The following is a 17438-nucleotide window of genomic DNA, read 5'->3' on the forward strand; positions in this document are numbered from 1 at the left end:
CGCAGCCGAGCCGGGTTTGCTGGCTGTGGAAATGCTTTGTCCCGATTTCCTGTTTTCCCGGCCCGCACACGTGCAGGGCCTTTGCCAGGGACTCGCCATTCCCGTGCTCCGGCGAGAGCCGCGGCCGCCGGCTGAGCTGCTGAAAATTGCAGTTCCCCCAGGTTGGTTGGTCGGTCCGCAGGGAGACGGGCTCCGTTGGAATGCCCCGCGTGCTTTTAAAAAGCTGGAGTTTATATCCATGAGCGGTGTGGTGGTGATAAGAGTCGAGTTGATTGGCGTTAACGGTGGGCGCCAGGGAAAAACCGCAACGGTGGGCGCCAGGTCAAAAACGCAACGGTAGGCACCAGGGAAAAACGCAACGGTAGGCACCAGGGAAAAAACAGTAAGCGCCAGGGAAAAAACAGTAAGCGCCAGGGAAAAACGCAACGGTGGGCGCCAGGGAAAAAACAGTAGGCACTAGGATGCAACGGTAGGCGCCAGGGAGAAACGCAACGGTAGGCGCCAGGGAAAAAACAGTAGGCACTAGGACGCAACGGTAGGCACCAGGTCAAAAACGCAACGGTAGGCGCCAGGGAAAACCACTGGAAAACTCCCAGGGAAAACAGTGCAGAGGGAAGGAACCCCAGGATAAAACGCTTTAACCAAGAGGCGCGCGCCTCCACCTTTGCTTGCTGGTGGGCAGGTGCTGCCAGGTGAGGTGGAGATCACCTGCAGCCTGGTCGGTAGTCACCGCCGTTAGGGAATTGAGGAAGAGTCAGGCAGGTAAGGGAAGAAGCGATTCTCCTGCTCGCATTCCCCCGAGACCTCTGGCACGAGCGGGGCGGGCGTGCACGGCTGCCTGGGCGCCTCCGGGTGCGCAGCTCAACTGGCAGGTCGGGTGCTTGCACAACGCTGTTGTGCAAGGGCCGAGAGTTGGTTGTTCTGCCTTGCCCCCGCAGCCCTCCGGTGCTCAGCCCGGCCGGTGGGCTTGCCATCTTCTGCCCATCATTGCCCGCAGAGCGAGCTCGGGACTGCGGGTTCTCTTCTGGGATGCTGCGAGGGAGGGCTGTGCCCCTCACTCTGCAGCGGCCGGCGTGCTTACCTCCCTTGGGATGACGATTGAAACAGCAGGGCCAGGATCTCCCTGCCTCTGCCTTCAGAGGAGAGAGGTTGTGGGGGATATGCTCGCCCGACTCAGTGGGTGATCCCTGCTTTGCAGCCCAGATGAAAATTTTGTGGGTTTTTTGATGTACTGGGGAAAGTGACTTGCAAATACCTGGGTTTAGTGCACGGTTCTGGTGCTGGGTCTACATTACAGCAGAACTGTACAATAGAATACATTCATTTTTTTCTTCCTTCCTTAAAAAAACCTTTGCAATCTGTATCTGCAAAGAAAAAAGCTGCTGCAAAGAAAAAAGGTGCTGCAAAGGGTTCCTTTTTGTTTTGGTTCATCTAGAAAGATGCCTTCAGCTGAAAGTCATGTTATGTAAGGCCCTTAGAAGAGGCTTATTCAGTCCCCTTTGGTTATGCCTTTTATTAGATTTTCCATTTGTGTGCCTGACTTCTTCCTGCACTCCCTGTACATAGGCAGCATTCCTACAGAAGCGGTGATCAGATGGGTGCCCTCAGAGGCAATTAGCATGTGGGTGGGTGAGCGCACACCTCGGGAATGATCTTCTTGAAGGAATATGTTGTTCTGCAAGTGACATGCCTTACTGTTCAACCCTGGCATATGTAAGTTGTTAATCAGCTGTTCCAGATTCTCATTCCTCCAGGAAGGATGGGGTGGGGGGGAAAAAGTGAAATAATCCTTTTCTGAGCTGTGTGTAAAATAAAATCAGGAGGCGCTGCTCTGATGGGTTCATTGAGCCCTTCCAGCGATTTTAGGTGGAGTGCAGAAGGAATGATACGAATTAAAATGAGTTCTTGTCATCTTGACTTTGGCTGCCATGGAGCTCCTGTCAGTGCTGGTGCTGCAGGTCTTTTTCAGAGCGACATCCCCATGAGAGAACTTTGCGAGGTTGAAGACTACAAAGGGATATTTCCCCCTAAATTTTCGTCAGACTTCCATGCAGCTCCAAGTAGTTTTGAATGTCTGGTGGAGGAGATTAAAAATTGAAGACAACTTTGCAACAACCAAATAAAAAAGCAAGACATGGGTGGTTTTTAAAGATCTAAGTTACCTTGTGGCCGGTGGAACTGCTAAAACCTGGTTTCCTGCAGATTTTTCCTACCTCCACTCTGCACAGAGCAAATGTTTCCCAGCTCCCTTTCACTTCCTTTTTCTCTTGGCCCATCAGCACGTGGCCACCTCCCGTGGGTGCCTCGCTAGCCCAGCTGGAGTGCCTGTGCCGCTCGGAGGGACGTGGGCTTGAGTTATAATTGCACCTTTCCTAGTTTGGATTTCTTTCTTTTCCTAATCCTAATTTGGATTTCATTCTTTTATTTCACCTTGGATTTTTCTCCAAGGCTGATGGGGGGAAAAAAAAAAAAAGTTTATCGCTATCAGTTTGGTTCCAATGGATCATCAGGTTCTAGTGTACTAGGGAAGAGAGGGCAGGCAGTGTGGCTAACAGATCTCATTTCTCCGGGAGAGCAAGCAGCAAATACCCTGTCTTACGGTCAACCAGTGGTTTATACAAATACTGCTGCAGTTTCAAGGCCTTGTCCAATAATGAAAAGGGAAGTTGCGCTTGATTGTTTTGTCTGTGAGCAGGTACGAAAGAGAGATCGTTGCACTTGGAGAGCGCTCTGCATCTGCCTTCCTGTGGTTAAAACGGAGCGTAAGGAGCAGAGTAAGTCCTCAGAAGTTGTGTATTTGTCCAATATTCAGAGGAAAAATAACGCCGCTCTACCGGCAGCGTGAATTTCTGAGTCGGTGTCTCTGTGGCATAACTGGCTTATGTAGAATACAAACGTATACGTGCAAAGCATACGTGTAAGCACCCTTACAGCAGGGCTGCTGCTAGGCCTGAAATGGAGGGCAAAATCCTGGTTTAGCTGCTTAAAATGTCCAACTAAACTGAAATCTTGGAAGTCCAGGGACAAAATGAGTTCAACAGAAATGGGTGGAATAGAATGGGTTCTTCCCTGGGATCCGTCCAGACTTTCTTCTCTCCTCCTTCCCCGTCTGCATTTTTACTGGCCCCGGTTTGTTTTGCCGTGGTTGATGCTGGGGTCCCAGATCGTCTGTTCCCAGCTCTCGGAGATGAGCGTGTTGGGGTGACGCGAAGCTGTGGATCCCTGTGGATCCTTTCTGGGCACTGCATCCTTCCCCCGCAGCCCTGCCCTCTCTGGATGGGTCCTTGTCTTCCACCGCCCCCTGAACTGCAGCAGGGTTTTACCACTTTATCCCAGAACCCTAAACTTTTTAGGCCAACAGGTAGTTTTCCTTCCATTGGAAAGGCAGTATGCCTGTTCTACGAACAGGGGAATTAACTGCTTTTGAAATTGTACTTTGGGGACGGAACGAAAGAGCGCCTCTATATCTTGTTAATCATAATGTAATTTCTGGGCAATGGGTGTCTCTGTTTTGAATCTCTGCATCTTCTGCCCGAAGGGCTCCCTCGGCTAAAAGTTAGCTGAGGCTGAAATTTGATTTTGAAGCGTGTTTAGAGCTTTCCTCTAGAAACTGGGATGGATGTTAGCTGAAATGCTGGAGCCATGCTGTGCACCCAGCTCGGAGCGATAGGAGTTAGCAGTTCGGGTTGGGTTTTGGGGGGCTGTTGGGGTTGGGTTTTTTTCCTGTTTGAAAGCCAGCATGTGAATAGCTGATTGCCGCAACTAATTCAGTGAAGGGCATTGCAGACAAACATACTCTTCCCCGATGTAAAGCATCCTGCAGTTGCAACCAGCTCTTACCATGCTCCGGTCGTCTGCAAGCACCCGCTGCAAACCATGGAGTCCCCCAGCTGCTGCAGTTCCTCTCCCAGCGGTGCAAAACGACCCTCATCATCGCTGCCTGCTCCAGCCAGCTGCCCAAGTGCCCCAAACCCTCCCAACTGCTCTTGAAGCGGCGGTGCCAAATCTGCTGGGGCCGCACGGTGCCGTGGTTTTTAAAGCCCTGCTCTCGCTGCTCGGGCAGGGTTGGCTTTCTGCAGGGTTCCTGTCTGTCACCGCATTGTTCTTCCCTCCTCTTTGTGCGTCCCTTTAGGTCTGGACGCTGCCAAACAAGGACCTTGGTCTCCGTTCCGTAGCAGCCAGTAGTGTCGACTGTAATGGCACAGCCCTGCAGCTGTCAAGGTGATAAAACGAGAACAGGAGCGCTGCTGAGGGCATGAGCAATGCTTATAGTGGTCCGGTTTGCAAGCAGTATGTAGTTATGAGTGCCTTAAAGTCTCTTATTGCATGACATTACAGTAGGCCTTTGGGGAGTAACACTTTTCATAATCTTGCGAATTAGTTATGGATGCCTTGATTGGTTTGCTGGGTGACTAATGTCTATTTGTCACGGTCATGAGAGAGCAACGCGCGTTCATTATACCCTCCTGCAGTCTTTTCCCCCATGCCTCCTGCATGACCAGCTGCTGCAACCAGAGGTGGAGGCTCGGTGGCCAGAGCGCGTTCAACTTCACTCGACTGGAGCTGGTGAAACTTGAGTTTGTTGTAAGGAGAACAGCCAGTTTAGCTAAGCAAAAAGGAATATCCTCTCTAACAGAGAAAAGGTACCGGTCAGTTTGTATTTCAAACTTTGCAGTTGTGACCTGATTTCCTTCCTCAAACTTGCTGCAAAGTAAGGGTGGGGGAATTGCTTTTGCTTGTGCAACTTGATGCCGCTTCCCCATTTTAAATGGCGATCGTAATGACCGCACCGTGGGCTGGGGGAAGCAGCTGTTCTCCCTGATATTTTTACCATTAATCCATGAACTGCTTCCTGCAACCAATTGCCCTTTTCTGGCAGAGAAGCGATCGCGAGACACTCAAATTAATTCATAAAACTACCACTTTTAGGAACAGTTTTCCTGTGCCGCTTATCTGTCCCTTCTGAACTTAATAATTTTTTTTTTCTTCTCATCTGTCATTTTTTTTCTGATCTGGGATACATGAAAGCACTAAACAAATTTCATTTGGTCAGGTCAGCTTACCATCCGTTGAAGGACCTGAATATTGAGGGTGCTTCTAGACAATGCCATCCACCCTGTTGATAACTAAGCCTCAAATGCACCTTTTTTGGCTAAATTTTTATAATACACAACTCTGAGTTTCAAACATTGTTACTGTGATGTGTTGCTCAACCAGAGTCCTAATGGATTATGAGAGGGATTTAATTTCTTGAAGTCATACCGAGTTAATTTTAAGCTGTGTGTCAGCACTTGAGATTTATTTTAAATCCTGAACTAATTAAAAGATTACATTTTAAAAATAAATAAATAAATCCCCAAACCTGGGAGCATTATGGTAGCATGAAAACGCACCCATCTGGCAGCAAAGTTGCAAAACCTTGTGATGTTCTGGTGGCGGAGGCGTCCCTTTTAAAAGGAATTGTGTTTAGAAACGTTGAATTTGGTAATTTTACAGGCTGGCGGGTTTTTTTTTCATGCCCTACTGCAGGCTTCCTGGTCTTTCCCTTTTGGCAAAGCCCCCCAAAATATTGTTTTTAAAGCTCTTCTGTGCACAGCTAATTCCACACCATGCCAGGAGTAGGGGTCCCCTGCTCCGGAGAGGGGAACACTGCTGGGAGGAGGAAGCCTGCGGCGTAGCCTGCATGGAGGTGGTAAAGTAACATATCTGGGTTAAAACCAGCTATTTCTTACCCTGCTGCGTGGTTAAGGGGAAGGTGTTGCTGGGTCAGGCCCTGGGGTGGTGACACGAGTTACCGTCCTTTGACAGCTCCCCCCCCCCGATCCCCTTTGAAGGGTCAGGGTTTCTAATAAAAGGGATTGTTTTTTTGTTTTTTTAAAATGGAGCAGATGAAGTGCACTTAGAAGCATTGCCGAGGAGAGCTCTTGCCTTTTGTTATGCGTTCAGGAAAGCACCGTGGTTTCCTCTGCACTGTGAAGACAGTTTTGTGTTTCTGACCACAAGTCAGTAACTTCTCCGAAAGTGTTTGGACTTCTGCTAGCCCAACCGCAGCTTCGAGTAGCACGGCAGCCTTTCAGCCAGGAAGCCCTTCTGTCCATTTATGTCCTTATTTATTCCCATTTTGCTGTTTCGACATGATTGGTGCTCGCTTCGGCATAATCTAATGTTGGAACACTCCAGGATGACATGCAGATTCGTGAAGCGTTCCATATTTTTTGATTCTATGATTCCAAGAAATTTTGTACAATGAGGGTGGTGAAACACACTGGCACAGGTTGCCCAGAGAGGTGGCCGATGCCCCATCCCTGGAAACATTTGAGGTCAGGATGGACGGGGCTCTGAGCAACCTGATGAGGTTGAAGATGTCCGTGCTCATTTCAAGGCGGTTGGACTAAATGATCTTCAAAGGTCCCTTCTTATATTATGATTCTTTGTGGATGCTGGTGAGCAGCTGTGTTGGTTCTCCAGTGCAGTAGTGCTGTGCCCGAGTGCAGAAGCTGATGCCACCAGGCTGTGTGTCTCCCCTGGCGTTGTCTTCGTCTGCCAGAGCCCGGGGAGCTGTTGTGTTTGCCGGCAGTGTGACATCTCTTCATCTTGTTTGTACTCTGCTTGCTCGCTTTTGTAAATTTTTATGAATAAACATGCTTGAGGTTGCTTGAAGTTACTACTGCTGCTTCTAAGTAACGTCTCATTTTCCCATCCTTACTCTGTCCGTTCCCTTTTAGAAAGGGTTTTTGAGTGTCACTTTGCAGATCCAGGCAGGAAAAGGGTGTGCTTTACAAATGATGCAGATAAGCATCTATTCACCTGTAACATGGTGCAAATATATTTCTGCTCGGTTTGGTTTAACTTCCCCTTTGTGCGTCTGCAATTTCTTCTTGATCCAGATGGCTCTGGCCTGAGAAATGTGTGCTGTCCTTGTCCAGAACAGCCGCGCCTGTGCATCCATCTTGGGCTCCTCAGCTTGATGACAAGACTTTAGTTTTATCCTAGCTTTACTCTGGCTTGCTGCTTCACCTGCCCCGGGAAGGGGACTCGCTTCCTGGTGGGACTTGGAAGCCTGAGGCTGTGCGGTCCCTTCTGCTTTCGGGCATTGGGAGCTCCTTGCCACGGGCCCACACGGAGCCTCCGTTGCCTCGTTTTCCTTGCTGCTCTCAGAGCGCTGCCATTTAAGTGAGCTAATGGAAGTACCAGATAGCTGGTATAAAAAATGAGCTTCGTTTCAGGTGATCAAAAGCAGGCGGTGGGGTTGCCTGGTCCCTGCGGTCAGCTGGCTGTCACAGGCAGTTGGCTGCTGCTGCTGGTGCTGTTCAGGTTCATCGTGATCAAAACTGAAGGGTGAAGTTTGTGGTTTAATTTGTTCAAATTGAATTTTTTTTTTTTTCCTCCCTCCAGTAATAAATTACTGAAAAAACTCTAAACTAAACTGACAAGCACTCGTGCAGCCTGCAAATAATTACCGTAGGCTCCTCTTCGAGGAATCCTCAGAGCCCTGCCTAGGAGCAAGAACAGGTAGTCACTGACATCTCGCAGTATTAGCTGTATTTTTTCTTTTGGTTTAGGTCTACATTTGTATTTGCCCTGTAATGTGATTTCTGAAACACGTCTGTGTGCATATGCTCTGTATGGTTCTTTCTTAATTAGGTAAATTAAAATGGATGGACTATGCGTGCGTGCTGGTTTTGGCTGGGATAGAGGTAATTTTCTTCATAGTAGGTAGTTTTGGATTTGTGCTGGAAGCAGTGGTGATAACCCAGGGATGTTTTTCTTACCGCTGAGCAGGGCTCACACAGAGCCAAAGCCTTTTCTGCTCCTCACCCCTCCAGCCAGCGAGGGGCTGGGGGGCACAAGGAGCTGGGAGGGGACACGGCCAGGACAGCTGACCCCAACTGACCCCAGGGGTATCCCACACCATATGACGTCATGCTCAGCACGTAAAGATAGGGGAAGAAGAAGGAAGGGGGGGACATTCAGAGTGATGGCATTTGTCTTCCCAAGTCACCACTATATGATGCAGCCCGGCTGTCCTGGGGATGGCTGAGCACCCGCCTGCCATGGGAAGCAAGGAATGAATTCCTTGGCTTGCCTTGCTTGCACCTGGGGCTTTTGCTTTCCCTTTAAACTGCCTTTATCTCAACCCACAAGTTTTCTCACTTTTGCTCTTCTAATTCTCTCCCCCTTCCCACCAGGGAGGAGTGAGCGAGCGGCTGGAGGGGGGGCTTGGTTGCCACCTGGGATTAAACCACGATACATGTCAGCTGGGTGTATTAATTTTTTAAATCCTATTTCACGTTATGGAATAGGGATTACACAGACTTTAATTTTTGAATGTCTGGTTTACGTCTTTTCATCTACAACACTTTCGCTTTTAATAATTTCAGAAGCATTTGAATCACTGAGACGGTCTTTTTTTTGAAAGCTGAATTTGGCCATTTAGGAAATAGTGGTTGTTTTGTTTCTGTAACTTAGTCTGTTTGGATCCATATCTCATTTTGTTGCCAGTAGAGGTCTTCAGGTCAGCAGTCTTCAAAAGCCAGTATCCAGCATTATTCTGATCCTTTGTACGTAAGGCGGCGTTGAATAGGACCAGCCTTCCGCGTGGAGATGGGTAGGAGGCATATATTAAGAGATGTAACCTCCAAGGTTGGGGAGTGTCATCACCAAACGGCAGAAGTGAAATGCCAACCATTTCTTCTGCATGTTTAAACACGAAAGAAGATGACCCCATCCCAGACCTTTCCCTCCCACCTCTCCTCTCCCATTGCTCGTGAAAAGGCCATCATGGCATTCCCTGGAAACAAAACCCCTCAGAGCCGGGACCCAGGTTCTGGCCCTGGAAGCACGGGAGTCTCCTGCTCACCCTGCCATCACTGCTGTGTGTCTTCAGTATTTTAAATACTGCTTCCCGTGTGTGCAAGGCTTGGCCAAGAGAGATAACAATGAGTAGCTCGAGTGGTTTTTATTTCCTTTCACGCAAAGGAAGCTGGGGTACTAGGTGCATCAGCAGTTTGGGGGGGGATCAGGTGCTTCAGAATATTTAAGGAGCTTCATCAGCAAAATGTAGACCCAGTTGGCAAAGTTGGTGTCTTTGTAACTGCATTGGCATCCCTAGGTTTGTCTCAGTTCAAATGGGAACATCTCATTAGCTTGTTTTTTTTGGAAAGCTGATGTGTGTAGTGAGCTTGACTTTGGCAGCGTGCTGGTGGCCGTGGTCCTCCGGCCATAGAGAGGCAGGTATGCATCAGGGGTGGGTGGCTGTGGCAGTCTGTGTTGGCAGTATTTATTCCTGAAAACAGTATTTTACTCTGCACAAGTGTGTCCTAAAAACTCCCCATCTAAGCAAAATACTTCTATGGTGAAAACAAGCAGACTTGGTAAATTCAATGACCAGCAACACCCTTCAATTAAAATTTTAGCTGTTGCTGGCTACCATTGTGAAGCATGGACAAAACCAGAGCTTCACCATGCAAGCAGAGCCATCTTCCCGAAACGCTGGGGGCGGACAAAGGGATGGCATCACAGCAAATGCTGCGATACGGGCAGCAAAGCATCCCTGCATCTGAGGGGGAGCAAAGCCCCTCCCGTGCTGAACCTCTGAACCCTCATCTTGCACCATTGCGAGTTTCCAGCTACTTGGTGCTGGAGAAGAGTTGCTGGTTCATTTCTTCTACTGATAGGTGAGATGATTCAAATTTCCTGGAATTGTGAATACTGAAAGAGTTAATGGAGAATTAGGAAGCATCTTCCTCCAGTCTGGGAGATGTGCTCTGCGCTGTCTGTGTATTACAGCTCTCTTCCTTGTTTCCCCCCTTCAGACAGGCCGAATTGACAAGTCCTACCCAACAGTGTGTGGCCACACAGGACCAGTGCTGGACATAGACTGGTGTCCTCATAATGACCAGGTCATCGCCAGTGGCTCTGAGGACTGCACCGTCATGGTAAGTGTATTTAATTGGTCTTACGGGTCTTGCTTCATGCTCAAAATGCTGCAAATGACACTTGAATGCCTAAAGACATCTCCTGTGCTGACAGCGAGGGCAGAGTCCTTGCTGATGTGAGTGGCCGTGGGCATTCTGCAGATCGCGTTTTGTCTCAGCTTAAGAAATGATGCTATCTTGGCTGCAGGGCCTAGCTAAAAATTGGAGCAAAACCAGCAGAGCTAGCTTTGTTGCCTGCGTAACAGCACAATTTGGACTCTCACAAGTGGCACTTTGTTTTCACATCATGTTGGAGAAGGTGCAACCTCAGACTTCTGAGAAGAATCTCTTCAGCACTGAGATGGCACTTTGAGTAACAGACTTGGCCTGTGTCTTCCTGGCTTTGTCTTCAGTTGCTCTTCCATTTTGCCTTCCCCTGGGGATTTGTCTGATGTTTTGGAAGGGGAAAGACAAGAAAGAGTGCCAGTCAGTGGCAAGGTGTTTCGATTTGTAGTGCTTTGCAGAAGACTGATATGGCTCCTTACCTCAAACATCCTAATGGATGTAGTGGTGTGTGTTGGGAAGAGGTGAGGATTGGAGGGGGGAGCAAGGCCATCAGGTTTCAGAATTGCTTCAGCCCTTGATTTAAGGGTGAGGATTTCATTTTTTCCTATATCTGCAGGTCGTGGGTAGATGTCAAAAGGTGGTTGTTTTTTTTTTTAAATAAACAAAAAATAATCCAAATTCTGCACCTGCCAACCTTGGTCCTGAGACCTATTTTACCTCAGTCAGAGCCCACTGAACAATAGACGACCTTGATCCATGATGGATGTGGAATCCAGCGTATGCAAACACAGCAGAATAAGTGAAAGAAAATCCTTGTAGGATGAAATAATGCCAAATAACTTCAGTGATCTTTGGCCATATTTAGAAATGCTGTAGGCTGAATGTTATATTGAAATCTTATTATAGATCATGTCAGATAAATTCCTTTGCTTCTGTTCATCGTTAAAATGTTTGGGAGGGGATTCATCCCAAGAGGCTTATCCTGGGACAGCTCTTGCCTGTGATCTCTCAGTCTTGGAAGCTGAAGCATGTTAACAAAATGTACTATATTTAATATTAAACAAAACAACAAGCTTCTGTGCTTGTAACCTTCACTACTGGGCTAGAACTAAGCTTTGAAGGATGCAGGAATGTTTCTCCAGAAACCAGGATCCAGAAGGGCTGTGAGTTGGAAGGAACGGTCTCTGAAACATGAGCATCGACAGAAGCAGGCGAAGCTAAGGTCCATAGCTGCCTTCCTGCAGGCAAAATAAGTCTCTAATCCAAGCGCAATGAGAAGTATGTTGTGAGGCTCCAGAGGGATTGAATTATGTAGAAAAACCAACAGTGTTCAATTACAAGTTGTCTAAATGCTCCTAATGTAGACACAAACTGTCTGCGAGAATCCGAGCCTACAACTGCACAAACAAGCTCCGTGGGGCGTGGGTTCACGGTTGGTTGCCTGCTCTGCGGTCGCCGCTTCCGTGCACACACTGAAGCGAGGGGTGAACTTCCCTTATCTGTGCTTGGAGGAACAAGCGTGTGCCACCCATGATTTGGAAGACGTTGGGTGCGTGTTAGCTGGAGGTTTAAAACGCTGTGAAGCCAAGTGCCCAAAGAAGCGATGGAGAAAGCAAAGAGGACTCGCTAAAGACTTAAGTTGCATCTTTTGTTAAGTATCGCATAATTTCTGGTGGGAAATGATGTATCCCAAATCATTTGGGACAGTTGTTAACTGGGCTGGACAGAGCTAGAGTATGTGAAGAACAACTCTGGCCCTGACTATTTGGAAACAAACTGGATGATCTACTGAGCTTCCCCATTTTTAATTGCTTTTCTGTCTTGGCACTGGTAATTTCGCATCCTGTTTTCTTTGCTTTTCTTCAGTAAAGGTTTCGGAGTCCTGCTTCCTGAACAGCCTGCCACTGAGTAAACTCATCTTACTGTAAAGGCCATGTGGTTGTTCAGCAGCTCTGAACTCTTCATTAGCCAACGTGAAATGAGGAAAAGTGATGTGGTGGAGGAAATCGTGCAGCTTTCTACACAAGTGCCAGCTGCTCTTAAAAAAAAATACCTTATGTTTTTAAAGACCATCTGTGCCTCGGCACTCAAGGATTTAGGATCTTACCCTCTGCCACAACAGATCTCATCGACACCAGCTAGACGTGTATCGAGGGAGAGAGCATGGCTTTGAGATGCTATCTAACCAATGTCTCCAAGATGACGAGTGCCGATATTCCCTGCAGCCATAACTTTTGCACAAGGAAGGTTAACTTGGCCCTTTCAAAAGCTAGAAGCATTTTCATAGAAATTCATAGATTTGCAGAAGGTGGAAATACCCTGCGAGCTGCATATAAACCTTGAACAGGCATGGGATCTGAGATCATTAGACTAGGGGTTGAAGTAAGGGACTGGGAAGAAGACATCTTTTTCTGAGACCGCTTAGCTTTGTAGTTTGGACAGCTTTAGAGGTTTAACTATCTGCAGCTGCGTTGAGATTTGTCTGATGAAAGGCACTTGATAGGTGTGATCTGAGAGTTTCAGGTGGTACACTCATTACTTCTGCTGTCACATCTGATGCATTGAGAGATTAATTTGGAGGCGGAGAAGAAAAAGGTGGTGGGGCGGGGGCAATGCTTAGGACAGCTCACCCTTGCAAGACCACCTTTGTGCAAGTCGCGGTGGGTAAAAGCACATCGCTGTCTGATCCCGGCAGAGGAAAAAGTAGAATGGACCTCTCCAAAACACCGCCTGCTTTCTTCTCTGTGGGAGCGTAGGCTCGTGGAGGAGCAAGTGCTCTTCCTTCATCCCACGCTGGCTATTTCTCGGGGCACGCGTTGGCCTCTGGGCCCCTCCTGCCCTTGCCAGTTGGAGCGTGAAGCCAACAGATTCCTTTTGAGTTGGCAAGTGCAACTCACTTGAAGTGGTTCGAGATAGAATGAAATACTTATAGTCTGCAAGCGCTTTGGTATTTCCTCTTTATGCCTTGTTCCCAGTTCTGCAGAAGACGTCCAGTGTAGCACGAGAGCCCTAATCAGACAAGCGATGCCATGTAGGTAATGGCAGCAGCCTCGCTGCCCCATTTGTTGGCTTTTTTGCCAAATTCCTCTCTTCTTCTGCAGAAGAGTGGGATGGGGAGCCCCCATCTCCTCCACTCTGAATTGCTCTCAGAAAGGTTTCCTTTGCAGCCCGTGGCATGCAGCTACCTTCTGTGGCCTCTTCTGGTGTTCTCTTTGAAGAATGATTTTCTTGTGCCAACAAATAAGGAATTACTTAAATATTCATGCCTGATATTCTGCTGAGTGACTGTAATGTACTGCAGGTTTTTTAATTCAGCTGGAAAATCTTTGATTATATAAAGGCTTGTTGATGGTATCAGAGAGCCTTTTTCAGATACGGAAAATTGGCTTAATCAGAAAGTGAATACTAATGAGTTTGCATGTAATGGCCAGAGTAGAGTTCATTTGATTGAGCAAATTGTTTTAAAAATTAAACCAGAGCCCTTGCAATGACCTGGGACGCCACCCTGTTAGCAGACAGTGAAGACGTGGTCCCGGGATAGGATGAAGCAGGACCCGCTAGCTGTGCAGGTCTTACAGCTACAAAATCCTGAGGCACCAAGTGCCTTTTCCCGCAGCAATACAAGAGCAGGGATGTAGATAAAAACTCAGGGCTCAGACTCAGTTGTTTCCTCCCGTAATGTGAATATAGGAATTGAGGTTGTTTCTAGAAATTGCCTCAATCTTCTCTGTGGGTTGGTGCAGAACCAGAAGAGACGGTTTTTAATTCTCTTTAAAGGGTATAAAAAAAGTGCTGGAGTTTGCTTTATTTTCTTTCTCACGTGCTGTTTGTGCAAAACTTTTCCCTCCTGCTTTTCCTCTGAGACCCAAACCTCTGCACGCCACCACGGCGTGACTTCACTTCCTCCATCGCAAACAAACCAGCCACGTTAACTTAAAAAAAACCAAAACACAAAACCAAAAAAAACCCCCCAACAACCCAAAAATCCCCCTGAGTGGGATTGCTGGCAAACTGTTATGGATGTCCAGTTAATCTTGCAGTATTTTAAGGTTTCCTTTGTGCGCTCATCTCGAGTCCTCACCTTCAGCAGGCCGGGTCCTGCATCCAAAGCGAAAGTTCCTTACTTTGCCCTGTGAACCTAATTTCATCCCACGCTGAAGAGAGGCACCCCACCCTGTGCAGGAATGAGTGGGCCAGGTCGCTGGGGAGCAAACCCTGACCTTTCACGCTCCTAGGGTTTGGCTTTTTTGCAATACCAAGCAGGCTTATTAGGTCAATAGTTTCTGTAATCTGCAGAGGATTACGCTGGTCCGCAGCTGCTGTAAACTATAGGGGCTTTCCCTTAAAGAAAAAAACCAAACCTGTCCTCCAGAGGCTTTTAAAAAATCTTTTTCATTGGTGTTTTGCCTCTAATACCTCCCTTTCCTCTCCCACCCCCTGCACTCACTGGCTCACGTTTAAACTTGGTCCTGGAGTTTGCTGGCACGTGAGTTGCTTCACTGCAAAGCTGCGCTTGCACAGAAGGATCCCTGCACCGCTGCTGGCTGAGGTGGCGCAAATCAGAAACGGGGATCTTGGGGGGGGGGGGGGCTGGGGGGCCCCGGTCACGCTTGGCCCAGGAGCTTGTGCTGCTCCTGGGTCTTTTTGTGAATAAATGCAATTTTCAAAGCTTCCCTCACAAGGGGAGGGAGGCTGAGTGAGCTGGGGCAGGCCACTTTATCACACCATTTCTCTCAGGGAATGAAATGGCTGTGTTCATCACAGCCAGTTTTAAGGGCTTAATCCTGGGTGTAACATCAACTTGCATAAGTCAGTCTTGGCTGTCATGGCCTTTTCATCTAGTGGAGAGGTGGTTTTGGTGGTTTTTTCTGTTTCTTATCCCCACGTCAGCTGCGCCCCAGCATCTGCCTGCCAGGCAGAGCTGTCGGACCTGAGCTGCTCGTGTCGAGCATCCTCTACCCCTGCACTGGTGTCACCTGATGCTCTGCTGGGCACCTCCCACACCTCTGCTTCAGAGCCCCTGGCTCTCCTGCATTGCCTCTTCTGCTGGGCTCTCCCAGCCCTCATGTTCTCTTTCCAACTTTCTTACTGGTTTAGATAATACCTATTTTCTGCAGCGTTGCACCAGTGCTTGCAGTTGCGAGGGGTTCATCCGAGAGACCTGCATACAGTTATGACACTTTGAGCCAGACTGACATTAAAGTTCCCCTGTCAGCAGGCGTGTTTTAAACTGTTGCTCCTGTCAGGTTGTTATTCCCCTGACTGGCAAGAAGAAAGCTGCTTCTATAAAAACTGATGGCTCTGTAACCCAGTTCTATCGTGCAATGGGCAGGTGAAATGATTTGTAGCCATTTGCAAGGCACGTTGTGTCTTGGCACAGCTCTCAGAGCAGTGGCTGCAGTCCCTAGCAAAGCTGGTGTTGGATTGGAAGCCAGCAGGATGCATCCTGCTCCTCCAGGCTGAACAGCTCCAGTTTGCAACCCAATCTTTAAAATGTGATTGCTGCTAAAAGCCTCGGTTTGTGTCATCTTGTTGCTAGCACTGTTCCATCAGGCAGGAAGAGAAAGATTTTTCAGCCCTTGCAGAGAAATTCTCTGCTGAGGTGGCGTGCCCAACGCAGGTCATTCCTCGTGGGATGCTGAGAGCTGCACCGGTGAAAAGTGAAATCGTTTTAGGGTTATTCAGAGGTGAGCTGGCATGTGCTGAGAATTCTTGCATCTCGGTGGGTTTTATTTAAGCAGCAGCCATCCCTGCAAGAAGGGAGGAACTGGGATTAGCGCAAAAATCCATGTCACCCTTACGCATGTCTGTCTGCCTCCCTTCCGAAATCTGCTCAGCTCGCATCTGCTGGCTCTGACAGCTTGCTTGGGCATCGTGGGCAGGGTCTGGCAAGCCCTGTTCTCTAACTCCAGAAAAAGCAAACAATAGAAGGCGAAGCAAATGTGCTCTAATGCTGCCACCTATCTATAGGGAGCTATAATTGCTTACTGATGGGCTTTCTATTTAATTTTTTAATACGTATATGTAGGTGAAATTCAGTTCAAAGATGATTGTCCAGTGCTGAATTGCGTGAATAGTTTTGGCAGGGCTGATCCTGCCTTGGGGTGTGGGGTGATGGGTTTTGTCTCTCCCGTCCCTGGTCCCTGCCAGTTGCAGAAGCTGCCTCCTTCGGTGCATAAACATGCTCTGACTCCGCAGCTGGAATTCCAGTGCTCTGCGGTCCTTGGGGGTCTGTTGCTCCTCCTGATGGCACTTTCCTAAAGGTGCTTGCAACAGAAGGGTTGTGTAACCAAGCAGGCAAGAAGTAAACAGGCAGTTTGCTGCATTCGAAGGTAGTTTCTGCAACGCTCGCTTGGGTTGCTTTAACTTTTGCCGGGACCAAACTGCTCTTCCCCAGTTAAACAGCATCTGAAAGGAGGCTCTAAACATAATGTGAAAACTAATTGCCGGTATTTCTAAAGAAACAAAAAGTAGGCACCAGTATGGCTGCAATATCATCCTTCCGAGGGACAAGCATAATTTGCAAAGACAGCAGCACATTCAGATGGAATTTGAGCTGCAAGGCAAATTTTTCTGAATCTTGTCAGGCAGCATCTGAGACGGATGGATCTCTGGTCGCAGCGATAACAGGGTGTTTGCAGTGTGAGTAGCCAATGGTTATGTGCTGGCAGCGTGAGCTAGGAAGGATGTTAGGCACGGATCAGCCGAAGGTTTATTGGTGGCTGGGAACGATTCCCTCCCCGATTTTCTCTTCCTGTTTATATTGAGAAGTGACAGCTCAAACCTGTCCCGCGGCGTGGCGCAGGATGCAGGAAGCAAACGAGTAACGTGCTCTTCAGAGGCGATGGCCCTTGGCTAACCATTTTTCCTTTCCCCTTTCCAGGTGTGGCAGATTCCCGAGAACGGACTCACCCTGTCCCTGACAGAGCCGGTGGTAGTGTTAGAAGGCCATTCCAAGAGAGTCGGCATCGTGGCTTGGCATCCGACAGCACGCAATGTGCTGCTCAGTGCAGGTACGGTGCGTCAGGGCTGTAGGGTCAACAAGCATCTCTTCCTCGTTTTTTCCTTGCACACCAGGTATTTTGGCAAAGAGCTTGTTGACTCCTTTTCCTTCTTTCCTCTCCCAGCTGCTTAGGGCCAGTGAATCACAAGACTAATGACAGTGCCTGGGAACACTGGGACATGTGGCTCGCAGCCCCCGCCTTATCTTGGCCTTTTATTATTTTCAGCTTACAGGGACCAGAACCAGGAAATTGTCTGGGGGCATGAATTACAGTATTAGAATTGTTCCAGACTTTATTTGATCTGCACGTTTCATCTGCTGATAACTATTTACGTCTGCACTCTCCTCATCCCTGTTTTCATGCATTTTTGTAAAAGGCCCAACTGTTTCTCCTTTTCACTGATCCCTGCAAGGTATCCCAGAATCTGGCTCTTCCTTCCACAAGCTTTCAT

At 48.2% G+C, this 17438-nt stretch overlaps 1 protein-coding gene across 3 annotated transcripts in view; it reads left to right on the forward strand.

Annotated features, from left to right (window-relative positions):
• CORO1C (coronin 1C) overlaps positions 1-17438 on the forward strand; it is a 57366-nt gene that overhangs the window by 32002 nt on the left and 7926 nt on the right. For all 3 annotated transcript variants that reach the window (XM_035891324.1, XM_035891330.1, XM_035891335.1), the window contains exons 3-4: positions 9816-9938; positions 16867-16996. In XM_035891324.1, the coding sequence (XP_035747217.1) occupies positions 9816-9938; positions 16867-16996 (253 nt within the window). The remainder of the gene's footprint in view (positions 1-9815; positions 9939-16866; positions 16997-17438) is intronic.

Source organism: Egretta garzetta, unplaced genomic scaffold (genome assembly GCF_000687185.1).
Source record: "Egretta garzetta isolate BGI_Z169 unplaced genomic scaffold, ASM68718v1 scaffold330, whole genome shotgun sequence".
In the NCBI taxonomy this organism is placed as follows: Eukaryota; Metazoa; Chordata; class Aves; order Pelecaniformes; family Ardeidae; genus Egretta; species Egretta garzetta.